Source organism: Pimephales promelas, chromosome 17 (genome assembly GCF_988280905.1).
Source record: "Pimephales promelas chromosome 17, fPimPro1.hap1.1, whole genome shotgun sequence".
Lineage (NCBI taxonomy): Eukaryota > Metazoa > Chordata > Actinopteri > Cypriniformes > Leuciscidae > Pimephales > Pimephales promelas.
In genome coordinates, this window is record NC_142785.1 from 19,556,559 (window position 1) to 19,579,953 (window position 23,395).

A 23,395-nucleotide genomic window follows, 5' to 3' on the forward strand; every position below is an offset into this window, starting at 1 on the left:
AACAAATATGGCTGTGGGCAGATGAATGAAATGTCAGTTTAACCATCTGAGTCTTGGTAGCTTTTTATCGGTGTGAGTAAATGATCAGTACAAAGAATCCATGTTTGCACAGCTTGTGTAAAAAAATATATTATTTTATTTTCTTTATTCATATTTACTATCAAAAATGAATTTACATTCATTTAAGTGAAATAATAAAATTAAATAGTTTATTTCAATTTTGTAGCTATTGTGTAGCTAATATTTATATTGTACATCTAGTTTATTTAAAATATGATAATAAATTGTTTATGATAAGAAACAAATGATTAGTTATTAATTATACAAAATCTTATTTTTTTTTATAATATTTGATTATAGTGCTAAGATTTTGTCTCGTGTGGTTTGGGTTGAAGAAGTCTCAAAGTCCAAAGGCTCCAATACAAATGATTCAAAGTTTACTCACAGGTACATACAGGCAAGATGACAGGCAGGATAACACACAACCACACTCTAAACACAGATATTGACAAAGTCACATAAACGACTTACATAAACAAGAACCGACAAAGACTAACTGAAAAGAAGGAAACTAAATACAGATACAAATGAACACTAACAAGGTGAGGACAGGTGACACAGATGATGATGATGACGATGAACAGGTGGTAATTGAGGGAGTGAGTTCAGATCTGGAGACACAAGGGATTCTGGGAGATGTAGTGAAGACGAAGACAGGATGGTGCACATGATGACTGTGATATAACGCCCCCCTTCAAAAAGGCATGACCTCGCGCCCTGAAGGCTGACCAGGGCGTGGCTTATCAAAGGCATGAAACCTCTAGGGTGGAGCAGGATGAGCAGGCGGCCATGGCGGAGATGGCCCTTCAGGTGGCCATGGCAGTGAAGACCCTTCAGGCGGCGGGACATGAATAGTCTCTGGCTGGGCAGACGGGGCGTGGCTGACATGAAGCGTGGGCTCTGGGCGGGACTAGCAGTGAGGGCTCTTGGCTGGACAGGACCACCGGCGAGGGCTCTGGCCTGGACGGGACCAGCGGTGAGGGCTCTGAGCTGGTGGCAGGGAAGCCTGAGGTGCGTAGGATGAGCTGCATGAGTTGCTTTCTATCAACTCCACCTCCAGTCAAAGTCCTGCAGAACAGCAATCGATTGATATCCCAACCTGCTTCACCCCCTTCAGGGACGTATTCTGCCCCAAACAGGCGTTGTCTTTGCCTCCACACCAGCCATGTGACTGCGCCATCAACCTCTGTCTGGATGAGCCATTGCCCAACAGTAAAACCTCCGAACCATGTATAACCTCATCTGGATATGTGAGGGGGACTAGTGGAAGACTGGCTTCATGACCCCTACAGGGCACTATGAATACCTGGTCATGCCTAATGGGTTAGTAAACGCCCCCTCCATATTCCAGGATTTAATGCACAAGGTGCTCCGGGACTTCCGGGATTTGTGATCGTCTACATAGACGATATCTTGTCTCGGATCGAGCTCAATCGGATCGATTAAGGTATTTACATGAAGGTTTTTTAGTCTGATTGATCCGTCAATCCGATTACAAGGGTCCATGTAAACACAGCTATTGCCTGGTCTCGTTTGAGTAAAGATTCTTATACGTTCGTCACTTACCTCCAGTATAGTGTATGTTACGTTTACTGTTTCGTCCACCTGCATCCTCCGTGTCTTCTTCGTCTTCCTGACCTTCCGTGGATTCTTTGTCTCATACAACGGCTACTTACCTTTTTCCCATCTTCTGTGTATGCACCAGCTACCATCATCCATCTACAACAAAGGAACTGTCAGTATCTTATTCATCATTCCTGTTTGTCAACATCAGTGATGCATACCTGTTTTATGTCTGCATACCCACCAATCTCAAATAAACTTGTTTATTAACCTTTTCATCCTTGTTATGAGTTTCTGTTCCATAAGACTGTGAACTTTTATTATTAGTAATTCACCTTCGGCTAAAGCCACGCCCTAGAATGTAAATTGACCAATCACAGCGCAGCCAAGAACTGCGTTGCGTTTGCTTTGTAATAACGATTATAGAAGTGAATAGAGACCTACCCAGCTTTGCATGAACAGTGTTGCTCCCTGATATTGTTAGTCCCAGCCTCGATTAGTAGGAAATGCGGTGGTTCATGTTTTGACTGTGACCGGTAACGTTATGCTTTTGCCTCAATTTTGGATGCCTTGTTGTTTCTTGCGTTTCACCTGTATGTCTTGGATATAGCCTTCGAACGCATATTGCAGCCCCCTTTGCCTACTTCTATCGGACAATTTATTTGCTGCTTTTAGTGCTTTATAAAAGTTTGATAACATTTCAGCAGGAAGAGCTGTTACAGCATAAGCCATGCAGAGCGCAGATGAAGTTTGACTGATGTAGCAACAGTAACTAAGGGGGGCGGGGCTTAGCCAAAAGTGAATTGGCTTAATTTTATTATTGATATAATTGTCTGCTTAGATTTTAATCTAATATTTTTTATATATTAGGGATTAGATTCACCTAAAAAAAAGTTGGGGAATCCCGGCGTAAATAGTGAATAATGTGAATTTGCACAGAGTTAAATAACTCAAAATAATAATTTATTTTTGTCAGGTGTTGATTAGATATGCAATGTTTAGAAAAAAAACTTTCTATAAATTCAGTGATCAAATGTTGTGTGGGTCTTTATTTTCAGTAATAGGCACGTGACGGTGGCTGGTCTGTATGTGCAATCCCACAAACCTGGAAGACCTAATGAACAAGCAGTAGACTTTTTAAGGAAAATGTAAAATATAGCAAAGATATAGAATCAATAAATTATGAATAATTTACTGCTTTTGTGAGTAACATTTTATCATGTAATCAATAGAAAACTAACTGTAGTCTGATTACGTGTATTTTAAAATGTAATATAATCGAATTATGAGCATGAGATGGAAATGGGGAAATTGGTGTGAATGGTTCCTTATGTGTTCAGTCTGTAGGCCTATACCTGTATGTAAGGGGTGAAGGTTGATTGGGACACTTTTTCCCAGTCATATTGGTTGCAAAAAGTGTCCCAGTCAACTTGAATTCACTCTTTGTCTGTATGTAATGTGTGTATTCACAGGAAGAACAGGGGGTTCAATTAGTAGCTAATGTAAAGTGAAAATAAAAAAATTGTGTGAGGATGTCTGCATGCTTCACAATGATATTTCTAATTCAATATATTACTTTCCAAAGCATTATATGGAACCTTATCCTTTCTTCCCCATATGCCAAATAATTTTATATCAACCTGAATTCTAAGCATTTTAACAAAGTTTTCATTAAATCGTTGTGTTTTCTACTTTAATATTTTTTTTTTAATTTGATTTATTCCTATGATGTCGAAGCTGAGTAATCAGCATCATCACTCCAGTCTTCAGTGTCACATGATCCTTCAGAAACCATTCTAATATGCTGATTTGGTGCAACAGCATTCATTTGAAATGGAATCTTTTATTATAAATGTTTACTTCCACTTGTTCTCCATTTAAATGTCCTTGCTGGGTAAAAGTAGGCTATTCATTTCTTTCTTTCTTTCTAAAACTTTTGAATAGTTTACCTCAAACTTTTTTCTTCTGTAAGTCCCTTATAGTAGTACACTGACTCTTACCACCTCTATATGCTCATAATATGATAGTGATTTCAGTTTCTGTGAACTTATTACTGTATTACAGTGTTACATCTCACCCCACTTTATAACCATTCCTTGTCTACCATTATTGTTAGCAAGAGAAGGTATAAAATGACTGAGATCCAAGCTTGGGATAATCAGATACAAGCTATAATTAAAGTGAGAAGTGCCATTTAGTGTAATTAGCCTACTTCAGCACTGCATTTTATTTAGGCTACTTTTTATTTTCATTTGACATTTAGCCTTTTTTTCAGAGTCATCATAATTATATGATGTGTCAGTCAATTAAATAATAGAACATTTTGGTGATTAAAATATAAGCTTAGAGACATTTTCTGATTGGTGAGCTTAATTTTGTAAGACTTACTTTAATACCATCAGTCCATCTTAAAAACATATCATTACACTCCCTTGGTAAATGTGCTTTTTCTTTTTACCAAACAAGCTTATAGGCTACTTGTGGAGCCTTGTGATTACTAAACTGGAACAACAGGGCTTCATTGAGAGCTCATGATCAAAGCACATCCCATTTTCTGCTTGATTGTGGCTTCCGCTTGGAAGAGGAAGATCCAGACAGACTGGTGAAGTAACAGGAGCGTTCAGCTGTCTGAAGTGCGCTCAAAGCTTCCATCTAGTGGTCATGTCTCTCCTCTGATCTGTAGTTTGACAACACTCTTAGCATCACTTTCTGCATTTACACATGGCTGGAACATCTCTATGATGTAACATTAGTATGTTGTAAGTAACATACCTTAAATGGCTATCAGAAAAAGAAAATGTATAGGAGATAACCTAACCCTAACGTTTATAAAAGCCTCTTAAATGACCTAATTAAACTAAGGCCTAATCCTGGTTTAATCTAAGCCCGGTTTGTGAAGGCCCTATGTGGTAGCCTATTAAGAAGTGTCATATGAAGTTTTAGGTAATGTCTGGTCAGCCTGTTCTATTAATATTTTCCTGTTTGGAATTATTACTCTAAGTGAGATGATATTTTACTTTAGCTTCAGGAATAGCAATAATATTTATCATGCGTGTATATGGATATATTCTGCAGTGTTAAATGTATGGAAGGAACCATATTTCTAAATTGCTTTGTAATGTGTAAGAAATGGAAAACAAACTTTTTTAATGCTTTGTCTTTTCAGGTACTAGACAGATTTATTTTGGTCCACCATGTTAAATTCCACAGAACCGATATAGGCTTCAGTTTAAAAAAAATGCCTTTTCTAAATTGAGATATACTTATTAATGCTTTCTATTAAAACGCTCATGCTTACGTTTCTTTACAGCAGGTTAAATAAGAAAGAGTCTGAAGGGACTACTCAATTGTGTAATCTTGTCTGCCACAAGGTGGCGCTATAGTGCTCGGTTACCTGGACAGCGCAATTCACGGAAACAGACAAAATTTGTACTTTGAAGTCAATAACAGGCGAATTTTACTTCATTAAAGAAGATTTCATTAGTGGGAACTTTCCAAAAGAAAGTGAAGAATTGCATCCCTTCTTTATGGGCCATTACACAGGTCCGTTAGTAAAGAGAACATGCAATCAATGGTTACTTCAAGGAAGTAATTAAATCATTTATGGTTATGTATGGTCATGTTCTGCCCCTTTAGAGTAAATAGGTCATAGAGATGCTCACTTCCGATTGGAATTTGCCCAACCTGTAGGATTTTTTCACTTAAAAAAAATGAAAACCAATCATTTGAATGCAAATCGAGTTTATTTATACACCAAATATTTATAAGAACATGTAATGAAATACATTAATATTTCAAACCATTCAGAGTTAAGTTTTGTGACAATTGTTCACAACAGGGACAAAGGGACAGTTGACCAAATAATTAAAATTCTATCATTAACACACCCATGTGACCTCATAATTTACGTTGGGAATACAAAAAGATTTTAGGCAGAATGTTGGTACCTTTTATTTGCAGCTTTTCATACCTGTCAATATCAAACATTTAGTTTAACTTTACATCTCCTTTTGTGCTCCATAAACCTTACAAGTCCAAAAGTGTTATTTCTGACTCAGAGTAGACTGCCCCATCAATTACGATTACGATTGTAGGGGGTCATTAAGCTGTCATCTTCATGAGAGTAAAACAACACAAGTTTATCAGTGCAAATGTTGAAAAATATCTGAATGCAAAAAAAAAAAAAAAAAACACAGCGAGGACTCCTCCATGTTGCTGACATAAACGGCACACAAAATACAAGACTTGTCGTATGTGGGTTGAGCTCAATATCTACAAAGTACTTTTTCCCCAGAAACAACGATAAAACCTTCAATGTAATTATCGCATTGCGTTAAATTTGTTTTTGTAGAAGAATTTTTTCATGGTGAACAGAAAGCTATAGCTAGCTAGCTCGTGCTTTCACTTCAATCTATAGTTACGCAACTCCGTCCGCTTCCTTTCTGCCCTGTAAACCCGCCCAAGTACACAACACAGGCACAGACTCCATGTTTGTTCATCGCACCGCCACTGTACCCGCCATAAAACTAAATGATCCCTCAAAAATGTATATCTATTTGGTATTACTTCTAAGCACGGATGTGATTTAAAATAGGAAACCGATTCTTGACCAGACATTCGATTCTCGTTGAAGAATAATGAGATTGACTATTAACGCATTGGGACCACGATTTAAAGCTCTTAAGAGAAGCCATACCATTTTTTAACCAAAATTGTATCGCCTAAATTTCCAGATAACGTTACATGTGGGATCGAACGAGTCGATTTTGACTTGACACACATCAACATAAGCTTTTACTTTATTATCCGATTAGCTTTATTGAGATTAAACAAACTCGTTTCGGCTATAAGCACCTTGCCGTATTAAGCAATATATGTGATTATTCAATCGGAAACTAATTGGAAAACCTATGTATTTTGTAATACAAGTTAGGTACATACGTAAGCTCTATGAGCTAACAGGCTAACATGGACGTGATACAAGCAACACATGATCGGTTAAAAAGGCACATCTAGTGTCTGAATGAAACGATACAAAGACAAGACCAAGATAAGCGAAAATAGCTTTTTAAACCTAAAACTGGTTAAACAATCATAAATGTTCGTGCACATTACCGTCCTCTGTATTTCTCGCGTCAATAACATGCATCTAATAATCAATCACGTTTTATACGTGATTTTGACTAAGAACTAACTTATTTCAAATCGTTGTGCTGTTAATTCAGTGTCTACACTATAACGTTAACCTTAATCCAGTATTTAGCCGAACAAGTTTCTTTTTTACCCTAATGTAAACCCATTTACTCAAATATACAATGACATTTTAAAGGTAGCAAAAAAAACATATTAAAGAAAATGTGCCATAACCGTTTAAACGGGTGGCGTTTAATTTTCCCATTCCACAAAGGATGGTGGCTAACAAGCTAGCAAAAGCTCACAACAGTCGCTAGGGTAACTTAACATCATGTTACATTACTACAATTTCTTGACTGCACTACACTTGCGATAATAAGGTCCATATTAGACTCAAATGAAATAATTTATGAATCATGGATGTCCGCCTGTTTATATGAAAAATAGTAGCAGCTAACAAGAAACCTTAAGCTAGCGTCTTTCTGTTGAACAACATGGCCTGGATGTACAAATCAATTTTTTTATTTTACAGTGAACTGTTATAATGTAAAATTTCTCCAAATAGTTTTGAAAACATCAAATATTTAAATCTACGACGTTTCTCGAATGTTTTTACATTAAAATGTGCTTTTCGAGGACCCATGCTTTCAGCGGTGTTTCCAGCGGATCATACCGATAAAGGCGCATGTCGTCCAGCCATTGTTTTTACTCGACCACGTGGATTCTTGCATTTTCCCGTAGAACACAAATTTAGCAAGAGAAATCATAATAAATAGTTCGGGAAATATTAACAAATGTTCGAAATAAGAGAAAGTTAATAATATGGATTACATAAAAATCACATTAAAAACAAAAATAATGGTGTTAATCCTCGACGGTAGGTGCAGGCCTCTCACACGAGCTTCTTTTCCAGCACTCTTCGCTGATCCAGAGCGAGACGGACGAAACAGCACTGGGTTTTTTTTATTTTTGTTCAGAGGGTGAAAAAATATCAGTCGGGTAAAATCGGCAATGCTCGTAAAGAAGGCGGGCGGTAAGAAAGTTATTTTACCGCCGTAAAGCGTTGGTTGCAATTGGCCAAATGCTCTCTGCTCATGAATATTGAGAGAACGTTTGACGAATAAGGTTTCATATTGCCGAATATTATTTAATATTCATGTTTTAAGCGCCCACGGATCCGCCCTTGGTTTATACGGACCTATGAAATCTCTTCATACGTTATGTCCCGCCTCCACCTACATGGGATTCGCTGGACACAAAAGCGCACAACTCCATTGGTTCTGCGTCAATTTGAATGAATTATTTATATGCTGCAGTCTCACGGCCAACCAACGCTCAGAAACATCGATCCATAACCCGCCCTCTGACTGTTCAGCCCCTGCCAAGTAGGCTGTGTAAACCTGTAGCAAAGCGTTCAGTCTATATAAAGACGTGTGAGAGCAGTCTTCTCTCAGATGCGCTTAGAGCGCACTGGCGTGTATATCGGGGAAAGGGAAGGGGACTGCCGGTAGCTACAATAGCTAGTATATAAACACAAATTTTAAAGCACATTGAGTAGCAAGACACGGTGGTCACTGGGAAACCGCCATCGGACAAGTTCCGGACACCATTGGGTGCCAGGAGAGTCTTGGTGGCGTTTCAGAGGTGTTCCTTCTTACAAAGCGGCGTGCCGGGGGAGGACGCGTCTCTTTGAATAGACAGGATGCACGGACCGCCTTCCAGCGACAGCGCATGCCCATTGCGCCTCATCAAGAGAGTGCAATTCGGCGTCCTCAGCCCAGATGAACTTGTAGGTTTTGCTCTTGGGAAGGGGTATTCTCTTACTTCTTTGAGTATTATTGTATTACTCAAATCATCATCGTGTTAAAATCCTATTAAATACGGATATTAACATACAGTGTCTTCTGTGAGCCTGTGTTTTGCTAACTTAGCCGGCTAGCCACTTCTGCCTCTAGTAAGAGCATGTGTTTAGAAAGTTGAACAAACACTACACACGAGTCCTACTTTTACAATTAGTATCACGACACGGAAAGCCTTATTTGAAATGATATAATTTTAACTCGTTGTAATCTTTATTGTTTGTTTACTTTATTTGACCATCTTGGAGTCACATGGTAGACCCAGAGTTTCTCCCAAGTTTCCACATTGTTCCCTGTGTCTCCCTTCCTGGCAATAAAATATGTGAAGTTTTATATTGCATTCATATTCATGATTCATTTATTTAAACGGCTCATTACATTAAGTTAATGAAGTGCACTTGTGTTTTACAATAAATGTAGAGCAAATAGCATTTTCTGTGATTCTTGAGACACCAATGAAGAGTAACGTTAACTGCTTTTTAGTGTTTTCAGCAATGTCATCCTTTTCATAACCGTTTAAACCTCGTTTCTGCTGATATATTTTACAATGAATGCAGTTAAGACACTTTATTTTGTGGTTAATGTATGGTTTATAGATGCAAAGCTAGATTATTATGGAATTATTAAACCGCTTTGTTTACTCTTCAAACTGACATTTTACGTGTACTCTGGTGAATTTTGCATCAAAAATCATTGTTTATTTTAAACATGCTCTTGTGTTACTCAAATGTTATTAGAGTATTTGTTTTCTATCACTGTTTTGAAAATGCAAGACATTTTAATGCCATTTCCGTTATCGTTTCAGAAACGAATGTCCGTTACTGAAGGGGGCATCAAGTACCCTGAGACCACAGAGGGAGGACGCCCTAAACTGGGGGGACTCATGGACCCCCGGCAAGGGGTAATTGAGAGGTCAGGCAGATGCCAGACGTGTGCAGGTATATTCATAAATTAGATTTTTCTCCTCTGTTGTGTGGTATTTCTTTTTGGTCAATTTTAAACACTTAAGGCTCTTCCTGTTATGTATTTTGTGCTTATTTAATTGCTGTCGTTTAGGTAACATGACTGAGTGTCCTGGTCATTTTGGTCACATTGAGCTGGCTAAGCCAGTCTTTCATGTTGGCTTCATCACAAAGATTATGAAGGTCCTCCGCTGTGTGTGTTTCTTCTGTTCAAAGCTCCTTGTGGACTCGGTATGTCATATTTTTTATTTGCCTTTTGTTTGAGATTTAATTGTCACACTGTTCCTTACTGTATGGTTAACTTTTAATTTTGTTTTACCCAGAACAATCCAAAAATCAAAGACATCTTGACCAAGTCGAAGGGGCAGCCACGGAAGCGTCTGACCCATGTTTATGACCTCTGTAAAGGCAAAAATATTTGTGAGGGTGGAGAGGAGATGGACAACAAGTTTGGAGTGGAGCAGCAGGAGACCGAGGAAGACCTCACCAAAGAGAAGGTACCGAACTGACATTTGTGTATTTAAAGCTTACTGTATTTTTATTATTATTATTATTATTTTTTGTTAAACTGATCTTCATCTTTATATTTCAAGGGTCATGGAGGTTGTGGCAGATACCAGCCACGTATCCGACGCTCTGGCCTGGAGCTCTATGCTGAGTGGAAGCACGTGAATGAAGACTCTCAAGAGAAGAAGATTCTCCTCAGCCCTGAACGCGTGCATGAGATCTTCAAACGCATTTCAGATGAAGAGGACATGATCCTGGGCATGGACCCCAAATACGCTCGTCCTGAGTGGATGATTGTCACTGTTTTGCCTGTACCCCCTCTTGCTGTGAGACCGGCTGTGGTCATGCAGGGCTCTGCTAGAAACCAGGTTAGCATTTCTTCTTGAACAGTAGGGGGAAAAGTCTGATGTATTTTACTGATGGCTGTTAGGTTTTTCAATTGTATGCTCTTTTCCCCCTAGGATGATTTAACACACAAGTTGGCTGACATTGTGAAGATCAATAACCAGCTGAAGAGAAATGAGCAGAGTGGAGCTGCAGCTCATGTTATTGCAGAGGATGTCAAGCTGCTTCAGTTCCATGTGGCCACCATGGTGGACAATGAACTGCCAGGTCTACCTAGGGTAAGGTTTACACTATACCTTAGATATAAATATATAGGCTTATGCCAAAAAATTGAATCAGTAGCAACAATTGTATACTTATTAACCATATTAGCGATATTAATTCAGTTATACTTTATTATTTTGTTAATAAGTATTATAAATTGAGAATAAAAGTGATTACATTTTTAAAATGTTGATTATTATTAAATATTTATTGAAATTAAGTATAAATAAAATACTAATTTAATTTAATTGCATGACACGACACGGTTGTAGCCAGTCAAAATATATTTGATATTTAGTCTTTTGAACCAATGAGAGTTAACAGTAGAAGGTGAAAACTTTGACCGTACTGTCGTGCGCTCTTGTCTCAGGCAATGCAAAAGTCTGGTCGCCCACTAAAATCCATCAAGCAGAGGCTAAAGGGTAAGGAAGGACGTGTCAGAGGTAATCTGATGGGGAAGCGTGTAGACTTCTCTGCACGAACTGTCATTACGCCTGACCCCAATCTGCAGATCGACCAGGTGGGAGTTCCCCGTTCCATTGCTGCAAACATGACCTTCCCTGAAATCGTCACACCTTTTAACATTGACAGGTATTATTAATTCTTATATTCAAATTAATAAACATCTTACAATATATTCACACTCAGTTACTTCGTAACCCTGTGCTCTCGATTCTTTTCCCTAATCCTCCCCCCCATTAACATTACAGACTCCAAGAACTTGTGAGGAGAGGTAACAGTCAGTATCCTGGAGCCAAATATATCGTCCGTGACAATGGGGACAGAATTGACCTGAGATTCCACCCTAAACCAAGTGACCTTCACCTTCAGATTGGATACAAAGTTAGTTTCCTGCCTTGGTTAATGTTAGAATATAAGTTAATTTGCGGTTAAAGTGAACACAGTATCTGAAATACTTGTTTTTTTGTTTTGTTTTGTTTTTTCTAGGTTGAACGACACATGTGTGATGGGGACATTATTGTGTTCAACAGACAGCCCACACTCCACAAAATGTCTATGATGGGGCATAGAGTACGAATCTTGCCTTGGTCAACATTTCGACTCAACCTCAGGTATGATTTGATCTTTCACTTTGTTTATAGATTGATATATGGGTAGTAGGGATGCTCATAATTAACTGGTTAACCAACAATAAGAATACACCTATAAAATTGAGGGGGTTTTTTTAAGAGAGAAAAAAAGTCACATTTTATTACATTAGGTAAAACACACCAGTAAATAAAGCATAAGTTTAACAAATTTTATGAACACTATAAAGATAGATATAGGCTATTTTACTTCCCCTCACTCCAACAAATCCTTTCTATTTAACTTTATTCAGAACAGAACGAGAATGAAAAATTGTGGCGATAAATCCTCATGTTCTGTTCTTTATGCTGCTATTTGCGCATGTAAAACTAAACCCCTGGAAATCCGATTTTGAAAAAAGAAAAACACCATCTCTGTACACACCCCAGGCTCCACAAATGGCAACAAAAACAAACTGGTCCAACCTGGACCACAAAACATAACAAACAGTGTTCGAGCCAATAACCGACAGGAATTATTTGGGCGTGAGCGTTGGGGGGTTTGTGCTAGCCTCCGTGTTGTTTGACAATACTTTGAATGTCAACAAGAAGTGACATCACCCAACATCGCTTAGAGCACCTTAAACAATCTTTCTGGTTAATGATTGGTTAACGAGCTTTAGTTGTCGGTTGGGGGAAAAAAACTAAATAAACATCCCCAATGAGTAGGTACTTTATCAATTTGGAATGCACTACATTATAATTGCGGAGACAAATCGTTATAGAAATAGTTGATGCTCATGTTTAGCAGCATTTTTCTAAAATAATGGTTTTTGGTTTTATGACGATGACAGATTTTAAAGATGAAAATCCTTTTAACTTCTAGTGTTACGACCCCATACAACGCTGACTTTGATGGAGATGAGATGAACCTGCACTTGCCACAATCTCTGGAGACCCGTGCTGAGATCCAGGAGCTGGCTATGGTGCCTCGCATGATTGTCACACCACAGTCCAACAGACCCGTCATGGGTATTGTGCAGGACACACTGACAGCTGTGCGCAAGTTCACCAAGAGAGATGTCTTTTTAGAGAGGGTGCGTTTACGAAACATTGGGACCAAATTATGAATTTAATGAGCTGGATGTACAAGTACATGAGATTAATTATTTTGTGTGCTTCTTTTTAGGGTGAGGTGATGAACCTCCTCATGTTTCTCTCTACATGGGATGGCAAAGTGCCCCAACCGGCTATATTGAAGCCTCGACCCCTCTGGACGGGCAAACAGATCTTCAGCCTGATCATCCCTGGGCACATTAATGCCATCCGCACACACAGCACTCACCCTGATGAAGAGGACAGCGGCCCTTATAAACACATCTCGCCTGGAGACACTAAGGTGCAGTAGTGCAGCCCCAAACCTGGACATACTTAAGGAAAATATATAGATTTAATTTTGCTTATCCAATTCGTTTTGCAGGTAATTGTGGAGAACGGTGAGCTGATCATGGGGATCCTGTGTAAGAAGTCACTGGGAACCTCAGCTGGCTCTCTTGTTCATATCTCATACCTTGAGATGGGGCATGACATCACACGACTCTTCTATTCCAACATCCAGACCGTCGTCAACAACTGGCTGCTCATTGAAGGTAAAAAACAAAAACAAATGGTGATTAAAGGGTTAGTTCACCTAAAAATGAAAATTGTCATTATGCCTCACCCTCATGTCGTCCCAAGGCCGTAGATCCTTCGTTCATCTTTGGAACACAATTTAAGATATTTTACATTTAGTCCGAGAGCTTTCTGTCCCTCCATTGAAAATGTATGTACGGTATACTGTCCTTGTCCAGAAAGGAAATAAAGACATCATCAAACAAAGTAGTCCTTGTGACATCAGTGGGTTAGTTGTTGATGTTTTTCAAGCATCGAAAATAAATTTTGGTCCAAAAATTATAAAAACTACGACTTTATTCAGCATTGTATTGTCTTCCTGTTCTGTTGTGGGCCGTGAGTTCACGTAGTGAAGCAAAGCTTTTAGGTTGTACATCACACGTAGGCTCACTATTGGCCGACGCTGGTCATGTTCGTGTGACGTACAACCTAGAAGCTTTGCATAGTTTCACTATGTGAAATCTCGAGGCCCACAGAAAAGGAAAGGAGAGTTGAATAAAGTCGTTATTTATAAAGTATTTTCATCGCTTGATAAACTTAAGATTGAGCCGCTGTAGTCACTCGGACTATTTTAACGATGTCTTTCATAACTTTTGGACCGGCCAGTTTCGTTCCCTTAAGAAGCCTATGGAGGTGTGATCCAGCTTTAATCACAAATATCTTAATTCGTGTTCCAAGATGAGCGAAGGTCTTACAGGGCTGGAACAACATGAGGGTGAGTAATTACTGGCAGAATATTTGGATGAACTATCCCTTTAAAGCAGTTTTTGTAACCGTGCAAATATTAAGTCACTTGCTTAAATCTATTCCTAGTTTATTTACCATCTCATCTGCTGTAGGTCACTCTATTGGTATTGGAGACTCCATTGCTGATAAGGCTACATATCAGGACATTCAGAACACTATTAAGAAAGCCAAGCAGGATGTGATAGAGGTGAGTTGGCATTATGTGTAACTAATAACATGGCTGTCATAAGGCTCTTGTACATTAATGCACTCAATGCATGTTGCCTTTCTTTTTCTTTTCATAGGTCATTGAGAAAGCCCACAACAATGAGTTGGAGCCCACCCCAGGTAACACTCTGAGACAGACCTTTGAGAACCAGGTCAACCGCATTCTGAACGATGCTCGAGACAAGACTGGATCCTCTGCCCAGAAATCACTGTCAGAGTACAACAATTTCAAATCCATGGTGGTGGCTGGCTCAAAAGGCTCTAAAATTAACATTTCTCAGGTAATTGAAGACAATTGGTGTTTAAATTAAAGTGTCTTAATTAATTTAAGTCTCAGTTAAGATTCAGTCTAAATTAGAAAATTGACTTTATTCTAAAAAATGTACATCCAAACATGGTAATGTCAGGTTTCACACAATTTGACCAATCTCTAAATGGTTTTCCCTCTTCACCCCTTAGGTTATTGCTGTTGTGGGGCAGCAGAACGTTGAGGGTAAGCGAATCCCTTTCGGTTTCAAACACCGCACCCTCCCTCACTTCATTAAAGATGATTATGGTCCAGAAAGTAGAGGCTTCGTGGAAAACTCCTATCTGGCTGGTCTCACACCAACTGAGTTTTTCTTTCACGCCATGGGAGGAAGAGAGGGTCTGATCGACACAGCTGTCAAAACTGCTGAGACAGGTAATGAAAAGGCACATGGACTGAGCAGCTATTGGGGGCTAAGCCTAAATGGACAAGCAACAAGTATTACTATTTTAAGTTCAGATTACAAGTAAGATGTGTTCTACAAAATTGCCGGTTTTGCCTTGGTTAAAGGTTGAAATTTTATTTATAGCTTTTGATCTTTCTCTTTTTTTCTTTCAGGTTATATTCAGCGTCGTCTGATCAAGTCTATGGAGTCGGTTATGGTAAAGTATGATGCCACGGTTAGAAACTCAATCAATCAAGTTGTCCAGCTGAGGTATGGAGAGGATGGGCTGGCAGGAGAGGCCGTGGAGTTCCAAAACATGGCCACACTTAAGCCGTCCAACAAAGCCTTTGAGAAGAAGTGAGTGCTTTTTTTTTTTTTTTTGTACTCATTGAAATGTTTCCAGGAATGTTAAAAGATTGCGAGTAGTTTGAGCAATATATAAATATCCAAATCAACAAGGGCATTGCCAATACACTGACTAATGTCATTGATTCAACTTTCCACCTCTTTCTTTAATCGCTCAGGTTCAGGTTTGACTGCACCAACGAACGAGCTCTTCGCCGCACTCTACAGGAAGATGTAGTGAAAGATGTGATGACCAATGCCCATGTCCAGAGTGCTCTAGAGAAAGAGTTTGAAAAGATGAGGGAAGACCGAGAGATCCTGAGGGCCATTTTCCCCACAGGAGACAGCAAGGTCTGTCCCTTGAGAATAACCTATTTAAGCATCATCAATATCGTAAGTTCATAGACCCAAACTGACATGCTTTCCCATAGGTGGTACTACCGTGCAATCTGGCCAGAATGATCTGGAATGCTCAGAAGATTTTCCGCATCAATCCTCGGACACCAACTGACCTTAACCCAGTACGAGTAGTTGAAGGTGGGTTAAACACTGACAAGATTTGTACAAGGGACTAGTTAGGATGCCTAAATACAAATATTTAACAGGCATTTAAGATTTGTGTTTGAGTGGGTCTCCCAGCTAAATAAAGACTGCTGCTTGTGGCGGCTAAATAAAGCCTGCAGACGACTGATCCCTATAGCTTACCTGTGCAAGTTGATTTTAAAGGCCACTTTTACATCTTTGTGTGTTAACTAAAGAAAAGGCTTCAAACTCATGCGCTTGACAATTCTTTACCTTTTTTTGGAGGGGGGGCTCACAACACTGACATGAACTTACACCTTTTAATATAAGTCAAGTTATTCTTATCATTGTAGTTGCACCACCCTTTACATTTATAGCAATTGTGGCCTTGTAAGGATCATGCATTAATTTTTCTCTGATTTTATTTTTGCAGGAGTTCAAGAGTTGAGTAAGAAGCTGGTTATTGTAAATGGCGATGACCAGTTAAGTAGGCAGGCCCAGGAAAATGCCACTCTGCTGTTCAACATCCATCTGCGCTCCACCCTCTGCTCTAAGAGAATGACTGAGGAGTTCCGTCTTAGCACAGAGGCTTTTGATTGGCTGCTGGGAGAGATCGAGACCAAATTTAACCAATCCATTGTAAGTAATGCTTGCTGAGTGCAGTTAAATCCATATCATTATTTATTTAGGTGAAGAGTAATAACGTCTTATCAATTAGATTGGTTTTTACTTATGGGCTCATTGGCTGAATTGTTTTCCTGTTTTCCTCAGGCTCACCCTGGTGAGATGGTAGGTGCTCTGGCTGCCCAGTCTCTAGGAGAACCTGCTACTCAGATGACCCTGAACACATTCCACTACGCCGGTGTGTCCGCCAAAAACGTCACTCTCGGTGTGCCTCGTCTCAAAGAACTTATCAACATCTCCAAGCGACCCAAGACCCCCTCCCTGACCGTCTTTCTCTTGGGCCAAGCGGCCCGTGACGCAGAGAGGGCCAAAGATATCCTGTGTCGGTTGGAGCACACAACCCTGCGCAAGGTCACTGCCAACACGGCCATTTATTATGACCCCAACCCACAAAACACAGTGGTGACTGAAGATCAGGAGTGGGTCAACGTGTACTATGAGATGCCTGACTTCGATGTGACCCGCATTTCACCCTGGTTGCTGCGTATTGAACTTGACCGCAAACACATGACTGACCGCAAGCTGACTATGGAGCAAATTGCAGAGAAGATCAATGCAGGTGGGCTTGAGATTAGAATTGAATAGGTGCATGTTTATGCATAGAAATTGAAGTACCACTTCAAAGTCCAAACTTCAATCCATGTTTATCACCTAGGATTTGGTGATGACCTAAACTGCATCTTCAATGATGACAATGCTGAGAAACTGGTATTGCGAATCCGCATCATGAATAGTGATGAGAACAAATTTCAAGAGGTAATTTTAACTTTCTGGTGTGCACACATAGCTTGCCTCTTCTCTCTATATATTGAATCCTAAATGTTGGATCTTGTGTCCAGGATGAAGAGGTAGTGGATAAGATGGATGATGATGTCTTCCTTCGCTGCATTGAATCCAACATGCTGACAGACATGACCCTGCAAGGCATTGAGCAGATCAGCAAGGTATGTTTTCCCCTTTTCAACCGTATAAGTTCACTTCGGTGCAGACTATTACCTGCCAGTCCATGTGGGAGCAGTGTAGGCATGCTTCAGTGGGTGGATGGTGACTAATGGGGAGTGCTAATTTATAACTTTGTGCATTATAAAATGACTTCAGATGGCCATTAGATTGGAGCTTAATTTCTTTAACTCTCTGCACTTGTAGGTGTACATGCATCTTCCACAGACAGACAACAAGAAGAAAATCATCATCACAGAAGATGGAGAATTCAAAGCCCTACAAGAGTGGATCCTGGAAACAGATGGAGTCAGTCTCATGAGGGTCCTCAGTGAGAAGGACGTGGACCCTGTCAGGACCACCTCCAATGACATTGTGGAGATTTTCACTGTAAGAATTAAGTCTAACCCCTGGTGTCACCGACAAGGTTTAAGATTAGTCCCAGACTAAAATGATTGTTTGAGTTGTTGTTGTTTTTTGTTTTGTTTTTTAAATGAAAGCACCTTGCACTGACATCTTAAAGTCTTAAGATGCACACTAGTAATGTTTTTTTTCTAAGGCATGTTTATGAAAACTACTTAAATATCCTAATTGTACTATGGCCTAGTCTAAGCCCTGTCTGTGAAACCAGGTCTAAAGGTTGTAACCTATTAAGTCTTGAGAAATCAAATTCAGAAATGCCTGCTCTTCACCTGCAGGTTCTTGGTATTGAGGCTGTGCGTAAGGCACTGGAAAGAGAGTTGTACCATGTCATCTCTTTTGACGGTTCTTACGTTAACTACCGCCATCTTGCCTTGCTGTGTGACACAATGACCTGCAGGGGTCACTTGATGGCTATCACTCGTCACGGTATCAACAGGCAGGACACTGGACCGCTAATGAAGTGCTCTTTTGAAGAGACGGTGAGCTTAATAATTGGCCCCATTTATCATCGCAGTAAAGATGGTCTTGTAAAGAACTTGATGTTTAATTTTGTCCCTCTCTTTCCATAGGTGGATGTGTTGATGGAAGCTTCTTCACATGGTGAATGTGACCCAATGAAGGGAGTGTCTGAGAACATCATGCTGGGACAGCTTGCTCCTGCAGGCACTGGCTGTTTTGACCTGCTGTTGGATGCTGAAAAGTGCAAGTATGGCATGGAGATCCCCACCAACATCCCTGGTATCAGTGTCGCAGGACGTAAGTCAAACTCTTTCCCTTGTTTAATTGTTTTATAGCTTTACATTATGCCAATACTAGGGCCCTAAAAATTGCATTATTTTTTCACAAATTCCATTTTAATTTTTGGGAATTTTACCGTTAAGGGAATTTAACCCTTTATTAAATTTAGTCATTTTAAACTAAATTTAAACTTATTTTAGTTGTAAAAAGAGTGTGCTGTTAATGATTAAAATGTACACAAATAAAATAGGAATCACCTTAAATTTTTAAACAAGAAAATATGATTATGAGCTTTACTGTCCAGTAAAATAAATTTCATCATTAAAATTCAAAATTAAAAGCAAAATTCATCATTAACAATAGATTTAATTGGCCATATCCACGATTATGTGATCGTGGAATTTATAGGGCCCTACAATACTCATTTGTCCCCAAATGTAATGATTAAAATATACACAAATAAAATAGGAATCACCTTAAATTTTTAAATTATAGGGCCCTACAATATTCATTTGTCCCCAAATGTAATGATTAAAATGTACACAAATAAAATAGGAATCACCTTAAATTTTTAAATAAGAAAATATGATTATGAGCTTTACTGTCCAGTAAAATAAATTTCATCATTAAAATTCAAAATTCAAAACAAAATTCATCATTAACAATAGATTTAATTGGCCAAATCCGCGATTATGTGATCGTGGAAATTATAGGGCCCTACAATACTCATTTGTCCCCAAATGTAAACCTTTGATTAACCATTGCTTTTTCCACTCCAGCCACAGGCATGTTCTTTGGCTGTGCCCCCAGCCCTATGAGTGGCATGTCTCCAGCCATGACTCCGTGGAACACAGGAGCCACTCCTGCGTATGGTGCCTGGTCTCCTAGTGTTGGTGAGTGAAGAAATGCTACATGAAGTTTTGTTTTACAGCCACTCTTAATCCCCGAGTTATCTTGTGTTAAAGGTTTACAGACCATTTCATGCCGTGTTTTTAAATATGTGTGTGTATATATACAGGAAGTGGAATGACACCAGGTGCTGCAGGCTTCTCTCCCAGCGCTGCATCTGATGCCAGTGGCTTCTCACCCGGCTATTCTCCTGCCTGGTCCCCTACTCCTGGTTCTCCTGGATCACCTGGACCAGCTAGCCCTTATATCCCCTCACCAGGTTACTCCACTGTCCATTTTTGTCTTGTTCTGTTTTTAAGAATAATCAATGTTATTTAGTTGGTTGTAAACAACTGTTCTGATGCACATCTTTCTCCTTTCAGGAGCCTTGTCTCCCAATTACTCTCCAACCTCTCCTGCCTACGAGCCTCGTTCTCCTGGTGGATACACCCCTCAGAGCCCTGGCTACTCTCCGACCTCTCCATCGTACTCGCCAACTTCACCATCTTATTCTCCCACCAGCCCGAACTACAGCCCCACATCTCCGTCTTACTCGCCCACATCACCCTCCTACTCTCCAACTTCGCCATCTTATTCTCCAACATCTCCAAGCTACTCCCCAACTTCGCCGTCTTACTCTCCGACTTCACCTTCTTACTCTCCCACTTCACCTTCTTATTCTCCCACTTCACCTTCTTACTCCCCGACTTCACCATCCTACTCTCCAACATCCCCCAGCTACAGCCCCACGTCTCCATCTTATTCCCCCACCTCCCCGTCTTATTCCCCAACCTCTCCGTCTTACTCTCCTACCTCTCCAAGCTACTCCCCAACCTCCCCGTCCTATTCCCCAACATCTCCGAGCTACAGCCCCACTTCGCCCAACTACACGCCCACCTCACCCAGTTACTCTCCAACCTCCCCATCTTACAGTCCCACCTCACCATCCTACTCTCCCACCTCTCCCAATTACACCCCAACCAGCCCCAATTATTCCCCCACCTCTCCTTCATACTCCCCCACTTCACCGTCCTACTCTCCATCCAGCCCACGCTACACCCCGCAATCTCCCACCTACACCCCGAGCTCGCCCTCTTACAGCCCGAGCTCTCCATCCTATTCCCCCACCTCTCCAAAATACACGCCCACCTCCCCCTCTTATAGTCCCAGCTCTCCTGAATATACCCCAACATCCCCCAAGTATTCCCCCACTTCCCCAAAGTACTCTCCCACTTCACCCAAATACAGTCCCACCTCTCCAACCTACTCTCCAACTACACCCAAGTACAGCCCAACTTCCCCTACTTACTCTCCAACCTCTCCCACCTACACCCCAACCAGCCCCAAATACTCTCCCACCTCTCCAACTTACTCCCCAACTTCTCCGAAATACTCTCCTACATCTCCTACCTACTCTCCAACTAGTCCCAAGGGCTCTACTTACAGCCCCACTTCACCAGGCTACAGCCCCACCTCTCCGACCTACAGCCCAGCCATCAGCCCTGACGATAGCGATGAAGAAAATAACTAAAGATGGTTGGTGCCAGGGTTCATGCTACTTCCCTGATAGGCACTCTGACTCTGGAATAAAGACTGAAGGAAAGCCACTCAGCTGGGGTCGTTGTGATTTACAGGGAAGGCTGGGGACATCCCACATGGGACATCCTTTTTTGATTTTCCTTTTGGGACTTGAACTGTTCTTAAATAGCCTCACTAAACAGGCTTCAGTGGTTGCATCTGTTGTATCAGAGGTTTGAACAATAAGCCAAACAAGGCTGCCTTTGTATAGACCGTTTTGGTCGCTCTAAGTTTAGAGGGAGAACTGTAACTCAAAATTGGGGGAAAGATGCTGGAGGTTGACTGTTTTGGAAGAGAAAGATCATTCATAGTCATTTTTATCTCCCGTACTTTTCCTCTAAAATTCAGTGTTGGATATTAAGGAAATCTAAGAAGTATTGCCAAAAGCCTTCAAACAGAAAACAGTGGATTGTATCTGAAAAGTTTCTAAATGAAACCTTGAAAAATCTCTATAACGTAAATAAGAAGGGGGGGAGAAACGACAACTGAGTCTGACCCTTTCTCACATTTTATAGCTTTTTTTTTTCTTTCTCTTCTGTGTAAATAAGCGCTTGTTTCCAGGTCAGAACTGTTTAAATATTAATGTTGATTTGTCTAATTTGAGTTTACTCATAAAAAGTTATTGAAGAAAGAAACAGGTGGTTGGAAGTGGCTGTTTATTAGAAACGTGTTGAAGCTGACACGCATTGTGCAGATTAAAAATGTCTTGTAATACTGTAGTCTAATGTATGCCAGCCCATGACATGGGTAAAAGTGTTGTGTAGTGATTGCCCTCTTCGGTAGGAATCAGAGAGAGGGAGTGGATGCTTTATTTAGGCATCACATTTCTATTCAATTGTCCCCAAAAGATGCAAGCCTTATATTCTTCACCAGCATCTGCCCAGTAATTTTCAATTTCAATAACTGCAAAAAAAAAAAAAATGGTAACAAGTAGTCTTGTACCTCTGAGGAGTGTGAAGTTGTTACCTTTTTTGGTTTTTATTTTACTTTTATCCTAAGAGTGGGGTTAAAGCATGGCTTTGCATAAACTGCACCATGTTAACGTTTTTAAACCATCTAGGTCTAAATCTTACGAGACCTTCCCTGTCCTTAGCACTCAACCCTTTAATCTAAAAAGTGTATAATTGTTTTTCTGATATTTGCATCAATAGTTAGAACTGAATCTCTTGTGTGAATTACTGAGGAAAAGCATTTATTTTACACTATTTTTCTTGCGCTGGCTTCATTGTTGGGTCAGCTTTGCGTTTTGGATTAAGTGCTTGGGGTGGGGGAATAAGTTGCAGTTTGGATTTTCATTTGAATATGCACTGTTTCATATTTGGCACTATTACGCCCTTAGATTTTGTGGTTCTTTGTTAACCTAAATTTTGTCAGCTGATTTTGACAGTCGTCTCATGCTTAAACTGTAGAGGGCGACAAAGTCTGATTTGACTCGGGTGTTCAAGGTAATTAGATCTCTTTAAGCGTTACTAATTTTTTTTTTTTTTTTTTTTTTTTTGTGCACCTAAAGCAATTGGTGCCTGTGGTTCCCTCAACTCACTCTTCCAATTGGACTGTGGTAGTTGCAGGAGGTTTTGTTGACTAGTAAAAGACTTTGTTGCTCTTGCATTATTCAGCTTTAGATTTAAGGCCTTATGTTGCAGTTCTGACAGTGTCTCTTTAATGCCCTTGTTTGCCTTCAGTTTCATGGTTGTTCCAAACAAATCCAGTTAATACTCTGTACCTAGGCTCCCAGTAATAATGTGTGTGTGTGTGTGTGCGCAAGTGTGTGTGCATGATGGTATAAATGGAAAAAAAACAGGGTTTTCTTGAGTTTGAGTAATAACTGGGTCAGGGTTCTGGGGAAATGAGAATTTAAATTAAGAGAAATTGCCACTATAGAAATCAATCTGATTACTTCATTCTCTGTATCTGTTTTGTTTGTTTTTGACTTAAAATAAAAAGTTTGACTAAACTATTGTCCATGTGTGTTTCTTTAAACATGGGTGTTTACATGTTCAAGTTTCAACTTGTGACTTTTAGTCCGTCGTTTTAAATGACAAAATGAGTAAGAGACTATTTTTGGCTTGGCTGTCTAAGGATTAAACTTAATTTTCTGAAATGTGAATGAGTTTTGAAGAAGTGAGTAACTTACTGGTGGTAGAACATTATTGAATTGAAGAACTGGAACACAATGGCATTTGGCATTACATGACTTTGTTTAGGTTTTATCTTCTGAAAGTGCACCACTTGGATTGTAT

At 39.9% G+C, this 23,395-nt stretch overlaps 1 protein-coding gene across 1 annotated transcript; it reads left to right on the forward strand.

Moving 5' to 3' along the window:
• The first annotated feature begins 8,201 nt into the window (after positions 1-8,201).
• On the forward strand, positions 8,202-23,109 carry polr2a (RNA polymerase II subunit A). The gene is made up of 28 exons (XM_039661325.2): positions 8,202-8,545; positions 9,421-9,553; positions 9,672-9,808; positions 9,901-10,074; positions 10,171-10,452; positions 10,546-10,707; positions 11,064-11,284; positions 11,404-11,536; positions 11,642-11,766; positions 12,608-12,818; positions 12,911-13,120; positions 13,202-13,370; positions 14,232-14,326; positions 14,424-14,627; positions 14,806-15,028; positions 15,212-15,395; positions 15,563-15,734; positions 15,815-15,920; positions 16,339-16,544; positions 16,677-17,148; positions 17,245-17,345; positions 17,429-17,533; positions 17,736-17,918; positions 18,227-18,430; positions 18,521-18,707; positions 19,469-19,582; positions 19,708-19,857; positions 19,961-23,109. Exons 1-28 carry the CDS (start codon positions 8,459-8,461, stop codon positions 21,106-21,108), a joined length of 5,898 nt encoding a protein of 1,965 aa, XP_039517259.2. The 5' UTR covers positions 8,202-8,458; the 3' UTR covers positions 21,109-23,109.
• The last annotated feature ends 286 nt before the right edge of the window (positions 23,110-23,395 follow it).

What these genes read in the sequence shown, in the direction of transcription:
- polr2a (XM_039661325.2), top strand. Translation starts at nt 8,459, where the DNA reads ATGCACGGACCGCCTTCCAGCGACAGCGCATGCCCATTGCGCCTCATC. An exon ending in ACATTGTGGAGATTTTCACT is followed by an intron (nt 17,919 to 18,226) that starts GTAAGAATTAAG and finishes CTTCACCTGCAG; the next exon opens with GTTCTTGGTATTGAGGCTGT. An exon ending in TGGTATCAGTGTCGCAGGAC is followed by an intron (nt 18,708 to 19,468) that starts GTAAGTCAAACT and finishes TTTCCACTCCAG; the next exon opens with CCACAGGCATGTTCTTTGGC.